This window comes from Zootoca vivipara, chromosome 4 (assembly GCF_965207765.1).
Source record: "Zootoca vivipara chromosome 4, rZooViv2.hap1.1, whole genome shotgun sequence".
NCBI lineage: Eukaryota > Metazoa > Chordata > Lepidosauria > Squamata > Lacertidae > Zootoca > Zootoca vivipara.
The window spans coordinates 48,718,790-48,741,029 of record NC_142587.1 but is presented as its reverse complement, the minus strand read 5'-3'; the positions used below and the strand labels follow the sequence as shown (position 1 = coordinate 48,741,029).

The 22,240-nt window shown below is 42.0% G+C and overlaps 1 protein-coding gene across 1 annotated transcript; it reads right to left on the bottom strand.

The window, feature by feature from the left end:
- Positions 1-1,551: 1,551 nt before the first annotated feature.
- TMPRSS3 (transmembrane serine protease 3) lies at positions 1,552-21,402 on the bottom strand. Its single transcript, XM_088668749.1, has 13 exons — positions 21,279-21,402; positions 18,254-18,454; positions 17,677-17,784; positions 16,069-16,185; positions 14,294-14,417; positions 12,979-13,104; positions 11,690-11,733; positions 10,659-10,824; positions 8,219-8,388; positions 6,114-6,209; positions 4,790-4,932; positions 3,752-3,904; positions 1,552-2,747 (listed from the first exon to the last, which is right to left on the bottom strand). The coding sequence occupies exons 1-13, from the start codon at positions 21,400-21,402 to the stop codon at positions 2,721-2,723; spliced, it is 1,599 nt and encodes a 532-aa protein (XP_088524875.1). The 3' UTR covers positions 1,552-2,720.
- Between the last annotated feature and the right edge of the window lie 838 nt (positions 21,403-22,240).

The following is a 22,240-nucleotide window of genomic DNA, read 5'->3' as shown; positions in this document are numbered from 1 at the left end:
GCAACATCATATGACTTTGAACAGTCATGGCTTCTCCAAAGAATCAAGGGAAGTGTAGTTCATTAAGGGTGCCGAGAACTGTTGGGAGACCCCTATTTCCCTCACAGAACTACAATTCCCACAAAACTGGGAAGAGGGATTCTTAAACCACACTGAAAATTGTACGGCCTCAGTCCTGTATACCTGAAGGAGCAGCTCCACCCCCATCATTCAGCCTGGACACTAAGATCCAGTGCCAAGGGCCTTCTGGTGGTTCCCTCATTGCGAGATGTGAGGTTACAGGGAACCAGACAGAGGGCCTTCTTGGTAGTGGCACCCGCCCTGTGGAATGCCCTTCCAACAGATGTCAAGGAAATAAGTAGCTATCCTATTTTTAAAAGACATCTGAAGGCAGCCCTGTTTAGGGAAGTTTTTAATATTTAATGCTGTATTGTTTTAATATTCGATTGGAAGCCGCCCAGAGTGGCTGGGGAGACTCAGCCAGATGGGCGGGGTACAAATAATAAATTATTACTGTATATTCCTGCATATAAGACTACTTTTTAACCCAGGAAAATCTTCTCCAAAGTCCGGGGTCATCTTATACGCCGGGTAATATTTCTTATACGGCGGATATATCCCAAACTCTATATTTTAACTGGAAAAATTGGGGGTCGTCTTATATGTCCAGTCATGTTATATGCCGGAATATACGTTGTTGTTGTTGTTGTTGTTGTTGTTGTTGTTGTTGTTGTTGTTGTTGTTGTTGTTGTTGTTATACCTCTGTGACAATGCTGTCTAGTCTCCCTGCAACAAACAAGTGATCTGGACACCAGTATTATTCACTTGGGGGTGAGGGGGTGGAAATCACTCCACCATTTCGCACATTACTTAACAAAGAGAAATGTGCTAGCTTCTTTATAATTTGCTATAAATACTGAGACGATACACTGGATCTGGATCAACACTGATCTGTAAAAACATTATTAACTAATGTCATATAACTCTCAAAGGAGTTTTTCACTGTCGGAAGCTCCCTGCTCTACAGCACCCTCTGGTGTCACATTTTTATAACATTTACAACCAACCAGTGTAGATTCGCTTTACAATCTAACTATACATAAGTTAAGGAATAGTGCATATGTTCTGGGACATGCCACACTCATTTCTCTCACGTGCTACTTCTGTAAGGATTCTCCCATAAATGTGCAATTCTCCCACTATTAAAAAATGTGCCATCTGTAAGCTATATTTTTAGAATGAATTTTCATATTCCAGCCTTAAACATATCACAGCCTGCCTTGATGCTTCAGAGTGGAATTTATTTATTTATTTATTTATTTATTTATTTATTTATTTATTTATTTTGCTTGCTTGCTTGCTTGCTTGCTTGCTTGCTTCATTCCCTAAAGACTTCCTGTGGTAACTGTGTAATGTGGCTCTTCTCCTGGGTATACTCTGTGAACCTAGATCACTACTTGTTCAATAATTTTTAGGTTGCACAAAATGCCCAGTTAAAAGGAAGATGTCCATTCATAATGGAATGCCCATAAACAAATGACAGAGCTCCTGTAGTTGTTGTTGTTGTTTTAATTGCCATCCAATATTATAAATCAAGCACCATCAGACCGAAATGTTTGCATTTATTCATTATTTACAACATGTCTAAAATCTAGTGTTTTGCCATCTAAGACTATAAATCAAGCACCATCAGATGATTGCACATCTGCTTATTTACAATGTGCCTTTGCATCGACAAGGCACCATATGTAATTTAGAAATCTCGGAATAACTGTGTTAACGATCAAAAGCATTGATTCACAGAATTTCTTAGGCTGGATTCAAAGAAAAGGGGGGGAGGACTTTTCAAAGTAAATCAAGTTCCTTGTTCCTTTCCGCCCACCTAGTTTTACACTGAACCAATCTGCTGAACAGTATGTGGAAAGGAAAGACTTGAGCCTGGGGTTCTTAAACATACATAGGAGTGAAATAGCAGTGCAGTTGTGATCTTTGAGACAGGAAATGCAACAAAATTTAAGGAGCAAGCACTAGCTGACAATGTGATTTTGTTTGTGTTCTTATTGGTGGCAAACACTGCCCACCGCAAATTGCATTCAGCTATTGCTTAGGTGCCAAAAATCAGAACTCTTTAGCTGCTCAAAAAAGGATGGGTAAAACAGCCAGTTTTGTTTTTTCTATGTTCCTCTGTTTCTTTCTTTCTTAAATTCAGTTCTTCATATTTCCACATCAGTTTGTGATTATTATTATAATTATTATTGTTTTAAAAAAGGTCAAAAGAAAATCCATCAGTATTTTAGTGCCAATGCATCCAGCCAACATCGTACACTATTTCTACCATCAATTGAGAGATGGGCACTTCCTTCCTGCCCTGGTTGTATCTTCTTGTTTCAGGCAGGCCGCAAACCCAGTAAACCTGTCCATACTTTTCACTTTGCTGGCCTTACGATCCGGACTCTTCCTTTTCCATCTCAGTTCACCAGGAAGAGGTGGGTTAGGAGAGAAGGACTCTTGGCATGCAGGCATGCTTACACCTGAAAACCGGGTGACAGCATCAAAATACATGGATATTCTTCATTGTGACATAGTGCATGTTAAAGGGATGGGTGCAAAAGATAGTTGTAGCAGCTCTTCTGTTAGGAAGTGCAAAAACTGTGCAGGATGAAAGTGGATTGTCCTCTCTGTCCCAAACAAACATTCTGAAGAGTTTGTGTGGTAATGATCTAACCTCCTCTCTTCCATTCTTCTCTCTACAAATACAAAAGAAGCATGCACCATTTGAGACGTCAATAGTATTGCTTCTCAGGAAGAAAAAAAGCATTTAGCTATGAAATCTACTTCAAAATCCACACTTTTCACAGCAGAAAAATAAGACATATAATAATTGACGCCTATTTTGTGCCCTTTTAGCCATATACTCACTATGTTATGGTAGTTTTTTTATAAAAAAGGCAGTATTTAGGATAGGTTGAGAGAGATATAAACAACAGGTGAGGAATGATGGGAGCTGGAAATGGGCAAATAATCGAACTTGTATTCTCATTCACAGGTGGTGGCTGACAAATGTTAATAATGCACTAGACATGTGACTCTGATATGGTTTTGTTTTATTTTACCATAAAGGAATGCACTTTTTAATTGGACAGACTATTCTTCTGCTTCCTTCACTGCAATACCAGGCTGCTTCATACCCTCCAAGCATTTCAAAATATACAGTACTACTCTGCACTCCCTCACCACGTGAAATGTCACAGTTAAAAGAGCATTAAGTAATACCTGCTGTTCTCTGTGCAAACTTCAGAAAGGGTTGCTATGCAAAACCCAGCAGGAAATGCTAAAACACAGCCCTGCAACTCTTACCCAGTTTTCTATCTTATCTATGGGCAAACAAAAGAAATTTAGGGTGTGACCAAGCTATCACTCCTATCAGGGTTGGTGCTCAAGTCTCCTGGGCTGGCCCAAATCTTTGTATATTTCCCATACTTAACCACCCCACCCCCACCCCCAGTTTAGGACTGAGGGTCCAGGATCCCACCCTCCCTTAATAAACACTGAATTTTAACAATTGATCCTACGACCAACATAATACAATACATGAAAGGAGTGCAAATTGCCTCCCCTTGCTCCATTCACTTGTATGGAACAGGGGGAAGAAGTTTCAATTAAGGAAACCATTGATAAGGTAGAAGCATAACAGCCCCTTGACCCCACTATCAAGGTTAGGCTGGGGTGAAGAAACTAATGGAAAGTAAACCTCCATTTGTTCATGTATCCAATCCAGAAATGAAGTGATGCGACTGTAGACCCCTGGTTTATTTTCTTCTGCACAGCCAACCCCAAAGCTCGTTGTTCCTACCAGCTTCCAAGTATTCCGAACTTTACATACCAATGGTCCCCCACTATCTCCCTGAAAGAGACAGGAAAACAAGCTTTTGTCTGGATCTCAAAAAGAAAAATTAGGTAGAGCTGCTAATAATGTTTAAGCTAGCAGAAGTTAGTCATTAAAAAACCAATTGATGGAGCCATGGAGAAAGGCTGCAAATGTATTGACTGCATCATGCTTTGAGGGTTGTCATTCGGCAATCCAGTATACCTAGATTCAAGTTTAGGATTTTATTTAAATCACTCAGCAAGTACAAATGAATGCCCATCTCTCCTTCTCATTGACTCCCTCAAATGGATTACAATGGAACCTCGGTTTACGAACACCTCGGTTTATGAATTTTCGGTTTACGAATGCCACGGACCCATCTGGAACGGATTAATTCACTTTCCATTACTTTCAGTGGGAAAGTTTGCTTCAGTTTATGAACAGACTTCCGGAACCAATTACACCCATGCTTCGGGTTAAGTACGCTTCAGGTTGAGTACTCCGCGGACCCGTCTGGAACGGATTAATCCACTTTCCATTACTTTCAATGGGAAAGTTCGCTTCAGTTTATGAACGCTTCAGTTTATGAACAGACTTCCGGAACCAATTGTGTTCATCAACCGAGGTACCACTGTATATTTTATTGAATGGATGAAAAGATTTTAACCTGCCCTTCACTGTATGATAGCCACAAGCAAGCTACCCCCTTGCTCATTCCAGTTTTTTTAATAACTGGGATTGGGCATTATAAACATATTATGCCAATACTTCATTATCTTCACTGGCTCCAAGACTGCTCCTGGGCCTGAATTAAAGTGCTGCTTTTGCCTCTAAGGCCCTTTACATCTTGGGATACTGGTAGTATCACCACCACCACTAGATTGCTCAGTTAAGACAGTTCCCTTTAAGAAATGCCCCTACCTGACATGTGTCTATGCCTCCTTGTAAATAGCCTGCACAGAGCATTGACGAAGCCACGATTCCTCCATAGACCTCTCTGTGGTTGCACACTTTGTTAGAAATCAAAGGGACACCAGCATAATTCAGAATCTCTGACGTATCACCTGTTCCAAGACAGAAGTTAAATTCTCCATTTCAAGGATAGCGAAGATATGGCATCTTAAAATGTGATTAGCTATTGGATCCTCTTTAGCTAGTCCTGAAGATGTTCTGAGGATATTTGGACACTGCTAATTAGATTGGACCGAATTTTTATGGCTCCAGTGATATTAACTGCTGTAGTCTACCTCCCTAAGTAGTAATACTCCTTTTAATTAGTTTTCTTTTAACCAATTGCTAAAACTTATACTTATTGTCTATTTTTAGATATTCTTGTCTTCTTTTATTGTTTTTATGTATTGCATATTTATGTGTGCTGGTCAAGAACCGTAACAATAAATAAATAAATAAAAAATAAAAATAAAATGTGATTAGCTATTACTTTTTAAATGCATTTAAAACAAAAAAAACAAAAAAACCTTCCTATAATTTCATATACCGTATTTTATTAATGCCAGCCAACCAATGCTGCAGTTAGTTTTCTTTAGAAATACAGTGGAACTTTGGTTTTCAAGCGTCTCGTAAGTCGAACGTTTCGGCTTTCGAACGCCAAAAGGCCGGAAGTAACTGCTTTGGTTTTCAAATGCTTTTCCGAAGCCGAACATGCCATGCAGCTTCCATTTCGAGTTTCCCTATTGTACTGAGGCTTCCGTATTGAGTTTTCGGTTTTTGAACATTTCGGAAGTTGAACAGTCTTCGGGATTCCATTCGAAATCCGAGGTTCTACTGTAGTTGAAAGATTTGTTCAATCCCATACATTTTTATATATATTAAGAAGGGATTCCCAAATATACCCAGAAATTCTTTAAGACTTTGTAGAGATCTTAGCTGGGCTTAAGTCTCACTGAAAGCAATCAAGCTAATATTATTGGGTAATATCCAACTTTAGTCCAATTCAGAGTAGACCCATTATTCTGACTATTATTGGATATCAACCACTGTGTCTCATGGAGACTTGGGGCTTCTTCTCACGCCCAGCTGACGGATGTGAAGAAGAGAAGTCTCTGTACATGACATCTTACTTCACATCTGTTAGTACCTCCATTTCCATATTTTGGTCAGACTGGAATTTGTCTGCTTATGGGAAAGTATTTATTAAGTGTATCTCTTGAATTAATTGTTCACACATAGCAATTTTTCAGTTATCAAAAAATACATTGTTAGATTCAAATGCTAAGATACTTGCCTCCTTCTTCTGCAGCTCCCCATCCTGATATCCAACACATTTTCCCCTCTGGAAAATGTTCTCCAAAATTAGGAAGACAAATTGGCTCTATATTACCTGTGTAAAAAGAAATACCTGCTCTCCAAACTAGCAGTTTCATAATACATATTTTTGATAGTCATGTGAGCTTGTTTATATATCTCAGTTTTCCTTCAGAGATTTCAGAGCAACTTAAATATGGTCTCCAGGGGGCCTCCCGTATAGTAGTGTCAGGTCCAGGCAAAGGCTGAATACACACTACACCTTTAAAGCAAATTCAAAGCACATTCTCTTCCTCAAAGGATTTTGGACCTCGTAGTTTCACAGGGTAACAATTCCCAGCAACCCTTAATGAATTACAGTGCCCAGAATTCATGGGGGGTATGCTTTGTATGTGCTTTAAAACATGACTTCAGCAGTAGAATTGCATAATGTGTCTTGACTCCTATCATCTGTATTGTATTGCACTTATGGATGTCAAGGCTTTGACATTCAACCAAAGCCTGAACTGATGACTGTTCAGAAGATTCATTGTGGCCAACAAGCAACTAACTCTAAAGAGGCAACAAGGAGTGGGAAAGAGGAAGTTTCATGTATTGATCTGAACTAACCATCCAGTTAATTTACTACTGTATAGACTTCGAGGGGTGATAGAGCACATAGACTAGCGCTGTAGTTCTCCATTTCCATGAAAATGCACCTCAAAACAAAACAAAACAAAACACAATACTGGAAATGTGTGCATTCAAGCTTGCTTCTCCCCCCCCCCCAATTCTGGGTTATTCACTCTACCTCATCATATAAATAATGGGTCTGTTAGTGGTGCATTAGCTTATGCTAGAACAAGGAATATGTTCCTCAGCATTTTAAATAAATATGCTGTGGGTTTTTCTGTTTGTGGAAACAAACCCATGGGTCAAAATAAGCACTCTCCATTCCAGTGTTCTTTGGGAGGCTCAGCCCATCCTCATGACAGGGACTCCAAGTACATGGATGAACTGCCAGTGATTGCAAATACAAATTTGGGGGGAAAGAGCCGTAGCTCAATGCAGAGCACATACTTTGCATGTGGAAAGTTAAGCAGCAACATATCTCTGAATACCAGTTGTGGGGAAACACCAGCAGAAGAGGGTTATGGCCTTCTTGCTGTATTTATGGGCTTCCCAGAGGCTGCTGTGGGTAGCAGAATATTAGCCTTGGTGGACCTTTAGTCTGGTCCAGCTGGGCTCTTCTTACAGGGCCTCTTGCTTAACTCTGTTGGTACTTAGGACCAAACTAGATATGACATTGTTCACACAATTCATTTCCCTTATAAACAAAATGATGGGCAACCTTTTGAGGATACCCCTTTGGGTATGATAACACTGCTGTGGCCCATGGGCCACCAACTGGTCACTCTTCATTCTTTATGCTTACAGTCCACATGCAGAGTGTTTTTTTTTAACTTTCAAGGGTTCTACATTCCTTCATACGAATGGAAGAATGACTTCAGGATCAGCACAGATCCTGAAGTCTTTGTTATTCTAAGAGGATTCACGCTCCAAAAAACCTGGGTGTGTATTTTAGAGTGTTGCTGACATGCCAAGAAAATGAGTAAATCAGGTTGCTATGTGGGATTGCTCATATTGTTGGATCATTTACTGTATATTCCTGCGTATAAGACTACTTTTTAACCCATGAAAATCTTCTCAAAAGTCGAGGGTCGTCTTATATGCCGGGTCGTATTTCTTATACGGCGAGTATATCCCAAACTCTATATTTTAACTGGGAAAGTTGGGGACAGTCTTATATGCCCAATTGTCTTATACGCCAGAATATACGGCACTTATTCATTTTTAAAAAATGTACACAGTGGTTTTTTTAAAAAATGATGCTGTTTACAACTATACAAACATAATAAAAGACACATAAAAATTAAAATCAGAAATCATTGTTATCTCCATTAGTCATCATTGTGGGACTGGTGGTTCTTGATTCAGATTACCACAGATTAATATTACATTTTTAGTGACAGCAGTAATCAATTCTAAGTTTAAATGCAGAACAAGAGGGGAAAGAGAAAGAAATAGCAACAGATTCAAAATTACCATTTAGTGCAAGTGGTTTGGCCAGCCTAATCAATGCTATATCATTCTTCATTGTTTTGGGTTTATAATTTTTATGGTATATAATTTTGTCCACTAAATATGGATTAGCAGGGCCTTCTTCCAGTATTACAAAGCCCGCATACACACTCCAAGCTCTTGGGAAGTACAAACTGAAACAAAGACATTAGAAAGAGAAAGGGTTAGTAATGACTTCTCGCACAAGAAGTCATTTCCAGCAATGACAGAATTACACTGAACAAAAAATTTAAAAATTCCTTCCAGTAGCACCTTAGAAACCAACTAAGTTTGTCATAGGTATGAGCTTCCGTGTGCATGCACACTTTTTCATGCGCACTTCTTACATGCACACAAAACAAACTTAGTTGGTCTCTAGGCAGGCATCCCCAAACTGCGGCCCTCCAGATGTTTTGGCCTACAACTCCCATGATGCCTAGCTAAGAGGACCAGTGTGCAGGGATGATGGGAATTGTAGTCCAAAACATCTGGAGGGCCGAAGTTTGGGGATGCCTGCTCTAAGGTGCTACTGGAAGGAATTTTTTTATTTTTTGTTTTGACTACGTCAGACCAACACGGTTACCTACCTATAACTAGAATTTCACAAAGATTCACATTTCTATAATTATAGCAGCTTGTTAGGATTTTTTTTATATACTCAGCCATGATTAATTTCAGGTATGGAACCAATGCTTATTAGTATCAAATATTTTAAAAATCAGTTTCTAATGCCTAGCTTGCCAGTAAAATATTGATTCTTATTTTTGTCTGTAAGAGGCCTTGAGTCCATGTCAGGGGAAAAGGCAGGATATAAAATAGCAGCAGCAGCAGTAGTAATAGTAGTAGTAGTAGTAGTAGTAGTAGTAGTAATAGTACCCTGCTGATTTCATTTTTTTTTGTTCTGATGATGCATCCAATCCACCTATTGACATTAATTTGGTCAATGTTACATTAAATCATCTGTAATCCTCTGTAATGGTGCTGGAGGAGACTCTTGAGAGTCCCATGGACTGCAAGAAGATCAAACCTATCCATTCTGAAGGAAATCAGCCCTGACTTTGGCCACCTCATGAGAAGAGAAGACTCCCTGGAAAAGACCCTGATGTTGGGAAAGATTGAGGGCACTAGGAGCAGGACGACAGAGGAAGAGATGGTTGGACAGTGTTCTCGAAGCTACGAACATGAGTTTGACCAAACTGCGGGAGGCAGTGGAAGACAGGAGTGCCTGGCGTGCTCTGGTCCATGGGCTCACGAAGAGTCAGACACGACTAAACGACTAAACAACAACAAATGCTCCGCAGCCTGCTTCCTGAGGAATTTGTTGTTTCAATCCAGTAATGCTCCTGTTCTTGGCTATTCTATTGCAACACCCTGCTCCTTCATTGATAGTGATAGTGCTTTTTATTTTATTTTAGTCTTTTTAAAGGTGTTCCTCAGTGATACCATTACAAGGATAGAAGGATCTGGCCATTTCAGTTCTCTTAGTTTCTCATTGTTCCAGTCTTGATTTCAGTTCTCCACATTTCTGCAGCAATTTGTGAACCTTGCTGTAAAAAACATCATGAAAACGTGGACTGAAATTAATTTCTCCCCAGGCCCTAACATCTGTACCTGCTCCTATTTCACTGCATCTCTTATTGCAGAAGCTAAACCTGATTTTTCACGACCTTCCTGTGTCAAGAAATTGCCCTTCTTTTTCCTAACATAGTGCCCTTTACACATCTCAGTAGTGACACATAATAATAATAATAATAATAATAATAATAATAATTTCTACCCTGCCCATCTGGCTGGGTTTTCCCAACCACTCTGGGCGGCTCCCAACAGAATATTAAAAGCACAATAAAACATCAAACATTAAAAACTTCCCTAAACAGAGCTGCCTTCAGATGTCTTCTATAAGTAAGATAGTTGTTTATTTCCTTGACATCTGACGGGAGGGCGTTTCACAGGGCGGGCGCCACCACTGAGAAGGCCCTCTGCCTTGTTCCCTGTAACCTCACATCTCACAGTGAGGGATCTGCCTGAAGGCCCTCGGTGCTGGACCTCAGGGTCCGGGCTGAACGATGAGGGTGGAGACGCTCCTTCAGGAATACTGGGCCGAGGCCGTTTAGGGCTTTAAAGGTCAGCACCAACACTTTGAATTGTGCTTGGAAACGTACCTGGAGCCAATGTAGGTCTTTCAGGATCAGTGTTATATGGTCTCAGTGGCCACTCCCAGTCTCCAGTCTAGCTGCCGCATGTGAGAAACCTCACTACGGCTTCACTCCCTGGCACTGCTGCATCATTTAAAAACCTGGTACTATGTGGGCAGGATACTTACTTCACAATTGTGGCCCAGCTGGGATTGGGGTCGACAATTGGAACAACCCACGCAATAGGCACCTGCGGTGCAAAAACATGGCGAACAAGACAAGGCACTTACTCATAAACACAGTGGGCTGCTGTGACAATCCACCAAGGGCTGATGATAGATCCACCACACAAATGATATCCTTGAAACTGAAGGCTGGCTTGCCATGGCCATTGCTGAGGCATCGATGCGTTTCCTCCCACTATACGGGAGGCATACCTGGACCTAGCGCCACACGCTGTAGAAAAGGGAAAGTAGCATCAGTGGGATCACGAGCGAGGAATCCTTATCTGGACGAGCTGTACATACAGAGGTGTGCCTAGGGTCCCTTGCGCCCTTCACGAGGAGCTGTATTGGTGCCCCTCCTGGGGGAAAGGCCCCTGAGCACAACGGGCCACATTAGAAAGTACTACATTTTACACAAGTACTTGAAGTGTCTGGAGTGAGGCTGAGGTGAGGAGGAAGGGCAAAAAATTCACACACCTGTGTGCTGCAGTGTGAGAGGGATGGGAAGCTTCTCCTGTGTTTGATCTCACCTTGACAGTGTTGGTGCATCACTACACACAAATACTTCATACACTCTATAGTCAACAGGTGATTTTTGTAATAAAAAACCAACAATCACAGGCCTGAGCTCCTAGTAGGGCTGGTCTCGCTAACTCCTAGTTATGTCTCTCTGCACATATATTTTAAAGACACAGTTCTTGAATCTAAGTCATGTTTAACTCAGAGAGACACATAAGAATATTCATTGCTTGACTGAATTCATGAGAAATATAGGGTATTGTCTTACTTTGGGGGTGTTCCCAAATCACTCTCTCTTTTTCTCTAACTCACCTGCCAGTTCTCCCTTGTATAATTTTTCTCTCCTAGTTGCTAAAATTTTATTTACAGAAAGGAGATATTTCTGAGAATTGCTGTCAATTTTCACCCACTGGAAGGTCTCCTGCACATGATTTGCCCCCTGGAAATGATTTGGAGCAGTTACCATGATCTCGACTTGCATATTTCAACTTGCACAAACGAACTTCTAGCTTGCACATTCTCCCACAATTCTTGGTGTCAAACTGATGCTACATTCGGCTGTTTTTCAAAGCACTTACCCAAACATTTTAGGATGATCACATAGCCTGAGGCACACTCTTCTCTGAAATGAAAAGAAGACAAAGTGATAGACTTGAATGCTTGCTACCTCTCTTTCCACTTCATCCATCAAATTAAACTGAGGTTCAATGTGTTAAGTCTCAATAGAAAGAAAAAAGGAGCCCCTTCTTAAAAGTATTCTTCCAGCTTCTGCTGCCTTTACATTCTAATTGTTCTAATTGTTCTCATATATGACAAAGTATCATTGGTGGTATTTTTTGCTGATTTTTAAAGATATGAAATTGCTTTGATTTATTTTATAAGAAGCGATTTGTAACCAGAATTAAATAAAGCACCCTTCCTTTGTATTGCTATGAGGCAACGGTTTTGAGGGGGGGGGGTGGCTCCAGGGGTCCTGTGAACTTTTCTTTCCCTTCCCAACTTTCCCCATTGCTGCACTGGTTGTTCACTCTTACACACACACACACACACACCAGATGATGGCGGGAAGGGGTAAAACGGGTCCCTGTTCCTTTCTTTGGGTTTGGGAAGGGAGAGAAAGAAAAAAAGGACTCGTCTATTTACTTCCTGCCACCTGGTAACCAAAGGTGCCAATTCCTAGGGGCTGAACCCCTTTGGCCCCCTCCCCCCAATATTTGTTAGTAGAGAACTGGGCCCCCTCAGTGTTTGTTCGGGCATCACGTTTGACATCGCAACGTCATACACAATGCTCAGACACGGCACTGTTATGCAAGCCAACAACATGGCAGCTCCTCCTTCTCCTGCTGCAGAGGGAAAGCAGCCCCTGGCCTATGGGGGTGGCAGGAAGCCAAGAAGCCCCTGGCCATGGAAGCCGGGCTGCTGCGTGTGACACCTAGACATGACGTCAGCCACCACCACCCCAATCGCTTTCCGAAGTCAGTGTGCCTGCCTGGTAAGCTGGGATGGGGAGGAAACGAACAGACTCCCTTTTCCTTTCCCCCACCCCCAAACAAAAGAAAGAAAAAGGGGCCCATTTTCCCTCCTATTGGCGAGGTGGTAAGATTGGAACAGTATTCTTCAGCCCCCGAATGCCTGGGTAAACACTGATGTTTTCCAATACTTCCTGAATAATTGCGGAGACAGGTGCACCTCAAAAGGGAGGGCATTTCACCACTGGGGAATCACCACTGAAAAGGCCCTGCCATGGGTCTAAGGGTCTAAGGTGGTGTGTACTGCAGTCCAGCCCTACCAACAGGACTGGGTCGGAAGAGTTTGTATTTTAAAATTTACGTACGTATATTTCTGGAATTTAGCACCTGAGACATACCGCAAGGACGTGGTGTTCTGTGGAGATGTCAGCTGGTCGGCAGACAACCAATGATCTGCAGCAACAAAATGCCTCTGAAACGCTTCTTCAATAGCCGTCACCGGGAAGGCCCTCGAACTCACAAAGCTGTAAATAACAGGAATTGCCTTGAAAATTCAGCAACATTCTGAACATTTACTTCATCTATCACATGGCTAGCCTACCTGGCTTGCAAATGTTAGGTGGCTTGCTATAAAGTTTTTATGGAAATACTACAAATAGTTTTAAAGAAACCCTGTATTAAACTAACGGATAATCAATGAATACACACAAACATTCCACTGTGGCTTCTGATGGATCATCCTGCTGTTGTTTTATTTATCTATTCACATTTATATCCTGCCTTTCTCTCATCATGGAACCCAAAGCAACATACACATGGTTCCCTGGTGGCATTCCATCCAGCCGCTGACTGTCGTCAGAACATGCCAACCTGATGGCAACCTTCTTGCTCAGATTGCTTGAGTATAGCCCAGAATTATAGTTTGGCATTTCCTCAAGAGGGAGCTGATATTTTGGAGATAATTGGGAATCTCTGTATCTGAATGAGGTATCAGTCAACCAGGAGTGAACATGTTGCACTCCAGATATTATTGGACTATAGCACCCATCACCTCTGACCATTCACCATGCTGACTAGAGTCCAACAATATCTGGAGAACTGCAGGTTGCCCATCTCTGCTTTGTTGCCTGCCGCCCTCCAGCCAAGGGGCCAGGGTGTTAATATGCATGAATGAAAAATAGTTTGCACTTTGGGAAGGGGCAGAATCAGAGAGGGAGCTGAAAGTTGGCTGAAGTCCCCTTGTGATAGGGAATGTGGAACTGACATAGGGTAGCAGGCCTTCTGATTTTAGGGCTGCTTGCTGCTTGCCTCCCCTTCGGCTCTACATTTACATTTGTAAATGAAACATAGAGTCGCAATAAGTCTCCAGTGCCATCCTGTGTCAAAAGCAGGTGACAGAGGGACAACAACAAAAAGACCCTGTCGGTTTCTTGGCAAAGTTCTGTTAGTGCAATTTGTTTGTTTACAACATTTGCATGCTAATCACATAACATAAAGTTATATTTCCAGGGGCTTTACTGATTAGTAGTGTTTTGTAGTAAATATGCACTTTCTGCAAAAATAAAAATAAAAAAATAATCAGCACTTTGCTGGAGAAACCAACTTGGTTTTTAGCACATGGGTTGTATTTCAGAAAGATGGACTTCCCTTTGAAAGCAAGCAACAGTTTGACATACGAATCCTTCGTTTCCATGGTCATTTCCTATGCAGTACCTTGAGATACCTAAGTATTTACATGTAACTCTTCCATAGGTTTCTTGCCAGTTTTCTGAACACACAGTCCTCCAGGCTCCGTAAGCAAACACTTGCAACACAGCCTTCTTGCCACTCAGTCTGACTGGGATACAGAGAGAAAGGCTGTAAATAGCTAATAAACAACTGCTGCAACTGAATCAGTGTACTGGTGTATATATCTTGAGATCTGATGAATTTGGGCATTGGTTTTTGTGTGTTTGCTCCTATTTCATCAGTAGAGGTAAGAGTTGAAAACTCATGAAGGTTGAGATCTCCCACCCCCTCCTTACTCTGTTTTATAGAAGCCAAATCCTAAGGGTCTCCCACACACCCCCAAAAATTGATGACCATTGCCATTTAAAGGGCATGTGCACACCACATCACGTGATCGATTATGTGGGACGGGTCTTATCTGGCTCCCCCCAATATTTTATTCAAGTTGGCACATACTCTGCACTTGGTGATCTTCTAGAGCAGTGCTGCCTCTGAAGCAGGCAAAAAGGTTTCGAAGGGTAAACAGCAGAATTTGCTCTAGTTTGGATAAAATAATATTATTAAAACTACTCTCAAAGTATCTTCACCTGAGAAGGGATACAATTGTAAGACTAAACTCTCAAAAGCTTACGCAATTATGGCAAGTTTGAGAAACATTGTTCTAGAGAAGTAGCCATGTCGGCCTCTCACAGCATATAAAAAATAAAAAATGTAGGGTATTGTGGTGCCTTAAAGGTTGCATCCAGAATGTGTGGATGGGATTCAATCACATACTGGGGTGTAAGTCTGTGTCATTAAAATGGATTGAAGTTCACAATGCAGTTCTCCAAATGATGTGTCTACAACTGCACATATTATGGAAAACTGCAAATAATAATAATAATAATAATAATAATAATAATAATAATAATAATAATAATAATTTATTATTTATACCCCGCCCATCTGGCTGGGTTCCCCCAGCCACTCTGGGCGGCTTCCAACAGAAAAATAAAACACAGTAATCTATTAAACATTAAAAGCCTCCCTAAACAGGGCTGCCTTCAGATGTCTTCTAAAAATCTGGTAGCTGTTTTTCTCTTTGACATCTGATGGGAGGGCGTTCCACAGGGCAGGCGCCACCACCGAGAAGGCCCTCTGCCTGGTTCCCTGCAACTTGGCTTCTTGCAACGAGGGAACCGCCAGAAGGCCCTCGGTACTGGACCTCAGTGTCCAGGCAGAACGATGGGGGTGGAGATGCTCCAAAATGCATTAGTGAAAGTAACATGTAAAAATACATTATATTAGTGAAAATTACATACAAAAAATGTATTAGGAGAAATGTGCACTGAAATGCTGACAAATTTCTAATATTTTTTTTTAAAAAACTCCAAATTTCTGTGGAAGTGTGGAGAATTGGATTTAAGACTGGAAAAAATGAGAAAAGTAAGAGAAACAAAATTTGACAAATTCATCCACCCCTATCCAAGGAATAACACATTTATTTGTGGCATAGCCATTCTGCCATTCCGCATAATTTTTGTTCCTGATATGCACCTTCTCTACATGTGATCAGGAGTGCTCTTGACCCAGAAATTGCCCTCAGGGTCCTGCCATATTGAAAGGTAATAATAGTAACTTCTGTTCATGCAAAAAGAAGGCAGCAATGTTTTGTCTGGGAATGTTGAATGGAATGTTTCAAACAGAGCTTGGATTTAGTTTATCAAAACTAAGTTTTGATGGGAAGTAGCATGTGTAATCCAAAATCAAATCAAAGTTACCACATCTATACTCATCCTCTCCATCTTTACAGTTGAAGACTCCATCACATCTTGCTGTTTGGTCAATACATCTAAAGGACGACCTGCACCTGAATCCCCCAATGCATTTGAAGTAAACTGACAGAATGAAAGGAAATCATATCAAGTTAAGATAGCATATCCTTGGCTTGGCAGCAATATTATGATTATGATCATTATGGTGATTATTAATTTATATACCACTTAATTGTAATAAAGCATCAAAGCGGTTAAGATATATTCCTTTAGATAAACATGCTGAAAGAAGGTTTGAAAGGGAATCTGTGAATTACAGACCTAAGATAGGGTTGCCATATTTCAAAAAAGTGGAATTCCGGACACAAAAGTTGTTCGTTTTGCCCAGAGTTGTTGACCTTTTTTGGCTAAATCTTTAAAAAGTGAAGTTTTTGAGCTATTTTAAAGGAAATTCACCAATATTTTGACTTCTGGCATGGATTGCCATATGTCCGGGTTTCCGTGATTTCTGCCAGGGCACTCTTTCTGAATGCTGTATCCAGATGTATGACCACTGCACTTGAAAGTGACAGTTTAGTTTAGAAGGCCCAGAGCAAGCTGTGTGGTGCCCACAACTTTATCCTCTGACAGAGGGGAATATATTGTGGGGAGGAGGCTCAGGAGGAATGGTGGAGACACTATGACCAGTTCCCCCCCCCCACTTCCTTTGTGGCCTGAGGTGAATTTCTCAGACTTGGTTAAATAGCAGATAATGGCACGTGATTGGCTGTGCTGGACCAGCTGATTTCCAAGACCAAGAGGATTCTGGTCTGAAAGTTTAAAAGTGTCCAGGCTCAAATTGCCATCACATGTTCCTTCATTCAGTTGTCCCAATGATGCAAACAGAAAGGAATTGATGCCTGGTCTGCAGAGCTCCATGTACCACATAAGCCTCTTGGGCTTGCCAATTGGAAGGTCAGTGGTTCAAATCCCCGTGACGGAGTGAGCTCCCGCTCCTCTGTCCCAGGTCCTGCCAACCTAGCAGTTCGAAAGCACACCAGTGCAAATAGATAAATCGGTACCGCTGCAGCAGGGAGGTAAATGGCGTTTCTGTGCGCTCTGGCTTCTGTCACGGTGTTTCATTGCTAGAGAAGCAGTTTAGTCAGACACACAAACTGCCTGTGGACAAATGCCGACTCCCTCAGCCTGAAAGCGAGATGAGCGCTGCAACCCCATAGTAGCCTTTGACTGGACTCAACTGTCCAGGGGTCCTTTACCTTTACCACATGAATGCTGCATCCATCCAGAGTTCCACATGTGCCACAGGTCTGAACCCAGTCACCATGTTGCACAGGCAGCTGGAAGTCAATCTCAGTACACTGGAAGTAATCATGTGAGTTGGTCCTAACTGATATGTTCTGGCAGCGTGTATTCTGCTCTCTGTTTTATAGATCTCATGCTGAGGAGTTAAAGTGTGTGTGTGTGTGTGTGTGTGTGTGTGTGTGTGTGTGTGTTTAAAATCAATAGGCAACCTTTGGCAGCAGGTTAATCCTATTCTCAGTAGGAGACTCATAAAAAATGCAGACTCTTGAATGGTTAGTTGAGAACCTAATAAATAAGTTATTTGGTACTCACTTCCCAGGCCAATGGCAACTGCTATGATTACAGTGAGTAATAAGGCGAGGATAAGGGGAAGCAGCCCGAGTGGAATTAAACCATGGCACGGAGGTGTCGGGATGTCTCCTGGAATAATAAAAAAGCAAGAAACCACAACCTGAACAGGACATACAACATTAAGTTTTGCACTAATTACATCTAATCAAAATAGCATCAGCTGCATTCATTATTTGATGTGCTATTTGATATTCTGATGCCCTGCATTATATATACAGGCAGCAGCCATTTTAGGTGTGTCCAATTGACGCATGATTGCTGACATACAGGTCCTTTTGGACCCGGAAAAGGGCAACATGAGGGCAGATGTTCATACCACTGTCATACCTTCCAGAATAAATACGGATCTGGGCATGTTTTCTTGGATTCCAACTCCCACCATTAACCATGTTAGCCAGGGTTGATGGAAGCTGGAACTCAATAACATCTGAGGGGTCCCCGGTTCCCCATCTCTGGTATAAGTCATTTAATATTTCCCTGAATCTGAGGGGTTAAATGAGGTTTGGAAAGAAAGGGCCCCTAATTCCGATCCCAGAACTTCTTGCATTCTTACCATTTTCATTTTCACCGGGATCTATTTTTGCTTGTTGCAGGCAGAACAATCTTTTGTAGAAAAAGCAGAGCTCAGATCCTGGCAGTTCATCTTCTACAACGGAGACAATTTCAGCAGGTCCAGGACTGGAATCTGTTTCTTCGACCTTAATCAACAGAAAGAGAGAGAGAAAGCACAACACACACACTGTAAGACAATGCAAATTCAGGTCAAATCAATTACCAAAAGAAGACTTTCAAAGTTTTTTCTTCTTGATGCAAGTACTCAAGCTGCTCCAGGAAAATATAGTTACTGGGGGTCAATTGAAAACCCATTTTGCTTTTATTGCATGCAACCAGTAAGGAAATTTCCAATTGCACTGGGAAGGGATAAGACATAAGCCTCCATACTTCCCCACATTCTACTTTCCTGGTGCCTGTAATTTAGTAAGAAAAAACTTGATACATAGCTTCATGCCACATATCTAGCTAATGTCTAGTTTTGCCCTTAACTATGAATCATCAAGGTCAGAATCTCGCCTCTGCCATGAATGAACTCACTAGGTGATGCTTGGTAAGCCATACTCACTCAGCCTTAGCCCCCACCCACAATCTGTAATATGGGGGATAAAAATACTGATTATGAAAAGTGGTGCATGCTATTAGATACAATGCAATGCATTGCCAACATCTTACAGAATCTTTCCAAATCCCAGAGTTTTAGAGTTCAGAACATCAGTCAAGTTTGGCCCTTGGCTAGAAAACATTAGTCGATAAACTTCAAGGACTTAAAGTGTTGCTCAGCTCTGTCTTTCCCTATTGCTACACTGTCATTAATTTGACTCCCCAAAAGAGTCACACAAATTACTTCATTAAAAGCCAAAGCATAGCTGCCAAGTTATCCCTTTTTTACAGGGATTTTCCCTTATGCTGAATAGGCTTCCTCGCGAGAAAAGGGAAAACTTGGCAGCTATGAGCCAAAGATCTTTCCTTGTGCCTTAATACAGCTGTAAACAACCCATTTAAATTAGGAATGCACACAGAATCCTCTCATCTGACTCACTGAGCCTTTTAAATTCAACAAAAGAACATTTCAGCCTGGCATTCCTGATAGACACTATAGTGGAAGGAACAGTGAAATGTTCGTTGGTCTAATTTTGTGGTGGTTGTTTTTTCTCTTCCATGGGAAGGCTTTGGAATGAGAGGCATACATAGAAAGCACAGCTTGCGTCAAACTGGAAAGCCCACCAGATTCATGAGCAAACTTGAGTCCAGTCAACTCTTGCTCGTAGATATTTCCTGCGGCACATATACATACACTACTAATTTAGATTTTCCAGGCCTTAACTCAAACCAAGTGCTCAGCAGGTAGAACGTAGCCTCATGTGCAGCTCTGGACAATGTGTCGTGATAACAGAGAACAGAGTCACAATGATCTAACATAGAATCAGGTGTGCTTTGTGACTCCTAACTTCAGCCTATGTGGCCTAAATCAAGTTTAGCCAATATGGTGCCTTCCAGAAGTACATGGACTGCTGTTTCCATCATTCCTGATCAGTGGCCATGCTAGCTGGACCTAGTGAGAGTTGGAGTCATCTCGAGTTGAGTTGGAGTCACTGCATTGGCTACCCCTGGGCTAAATGAATACAAATGGGAGGAGAGAGGTGCTATTGTAGCAGAGTCTTCCCTGGGCTGTGCCCATTCATTCAAACATGTGCAAGAAGCCTCATGCATACACTGGTCATGCACCCAGAAAACTCTCTACAAGCAGTCTGATGGGATGTAAGTTGGAAGGTGGGAGAGCCTGACACCACAACGCCAATATGCTCCTCCAGCTAAGTATATTCATATAGTCCTATTGGAACGTTAGGAGAGGATGTTGCATTGTGGCCTGTGCCTTTTAGCATCTCTCAAATGCCCTTCCCCTACCAGTGACTATCTATAATCACCTCTCCTATTTTTGGAACTGTAGAGAAGAGTTTCCAGGATGAATTGTCTTAAAATCCTTATGAATGTCCACGAGGACTTTAAAAAATAAATAAATTCACAAACTGCTGTGGCAATGTGGAGAACTGTTAGCTGTCAGGGACTGGGCAGAGGAGGAGTGGTAGAGACCTCTCCAGCCTGACCCTTCCAGAGATTCTTCAGAAGAATTACAACAGGGGTTTGAGGGAGGTCACAGCTCAGAGGCAGATGAAGAGAAAAGCTGGGAAATAATGGGAGAGGAAGAGGAAGAGGAAGAGGAAGAGGAAGAGGAAGAGGAAGAGGAAGAGGAAGAAGAAGAAGAAGAAGAAGAAGAAGAAGAAGAAGAAGAAGAAGAAGAAGAAGGGGGGAGACAGCTGATGGACTCAGTGTCCTTAGAAAGCATTCCAGGTCCTCCCCTCTCCTAGAACACAGTGGGCCTTGAAAGTAGGAGAGCAAAGAGCTCTAAGCCAAAAGGCCCTTTTCAGCACCAGTAGCGATGACTCATGAGGAAGTGGGAGTGATGGAAGGGGTGGGCTTTCACTTGGAGCAACACCATTACTCCGAGAGACTGCAATTCTAAACCTCTCTCTGTGAACATTGAATAAAAAGCATTGGTAAGAACTTTCCTTGTTTTATCAGTTCCTGGCAACCTGCCATGGGGCGGGGGGGGGGGGGTTGGATCCTCTGGCGCCTGGCAGAATGATTGGGGGAAAGGGAGAACTGAGAGAAGTCAAAATTTGCATATTTGCTCATCCTTAACTATAACTCAGATCATCGCTGACCAGTAGCTATGATGACCTGGGCTGATGGGTGGCTACCAGCTCCTCACCTATGGAGTGCAGGATGTAGTTTAATGATTGCACCAACAGGGTACAGTCACTAGGAACAGCTCCTGTGCATGAGCACTTGAGATTGATGTGTTCTTACACCCCTACAATTCCCATTACAACTTCCCTCCTGCCTCATTCTTGAGAACCAACAACTCTAAAAGAAACAGCTCTTCAAAGCATGGGATGTGATAGAGAAAGAGGAGAGAAATGTTTGCCCTCCGCTAGGGATCCACTTACCATTGTTGCAAGCCCAACTGCTTTCTCTTTTCATTATAAAGCTTAGCCAGCTAGAAAGCCTGCCATCCTCTCTGCAGATATTTTCATCCGGAATTGCTAGCTGATTCATTGTAGCAGATGACATTATTACCGGCGTCAGTGTAATTCAACCTGTCCAAAGGTATCAGGTAGCCTAGAATGGCATCGTTCCAATGACCAGGAAGGTAAAAAGGCAGCAATCGTTTTAATTAACTGTAATCAGTAATGTGGAAGTATTTGCAAACATAAGCCAATAATCTCTGACCATGTATGCTTGCCTTTTCTTTTCAGGAAAAACAGAAGAAGCTGGTTATTTGGCTGGGACAGGTTGTCTTCATTGATTCAAAGGATCCTGCTTGGGGTGGAGCAAAGCGCATCTTAGAAGATGATCCCTAGATAAAATAACATTTCGGTAACAGAGAAGAGGTGTGCTTCCAGGAATACTGGAGAGATAGCAGTGGCAGTTATTTCATCTGTCATACGCATTGAACCAGCAGATATTTCCAAGATATGGCGTGACAAGTGAAAAGAATTTTCTGCTACTTGAAGACTTGATGTTCCCTGATACTTCAATACTTTGATGATACTTCTAGGGTTAGTAAAGGGACCCCTGACCATTAGGTCCAGTCATGACTGACTCTGGGGTTGCGGTGCTCATCTCGCATTATTGGCCGAGGGAGCCGGTGTACAGCTTCCCGATCATGTGCCCAGCATGACAAAGCCGCTTCTGGCGTACCAGAGCAGCACATGGAAATGCCGTTTGCCTTCCTGCTGTAGCGGTACCTATTTATCTACTTGCACTTTGGTGTGCTTTAGAACTGCTAGGTTGTCAGAAGCTGGGACCAAACAATGGGAGCTCACCCCTTCGCAGGGATTCGAACCGCCGACCTTCTGATCGGCAAGCCCTAGGCTCTGTGGTTTAATCCACAGCGCCACCCGCGTCC

Excerpts from the sequence above, each read along its gene's own strand:
- TMPRSS3 (XM_088668749.1), bottom strand. The coding sequence starts at position 21,402 with ATGTCATCTGCTACAATGAATCAGCTAGCAATTCCGGATGAAAATATC. Across the intron at positions 11,734-12,978 it reads CAGAACACCACGTCCTTGCG|AGAAGAGTGTGCCTCAGGCT; the intron begins GTATGTCTCAGG and ends TTTTCATTTCAG. Across the intron at positions 10,825-11,689 it reads GATCATCCTAAAATGTTTGG|CGTGTGGCGCTAGGTCCAGG; the intron begins GTAAGTGCTTTG and ends CCTTTTCTACAG.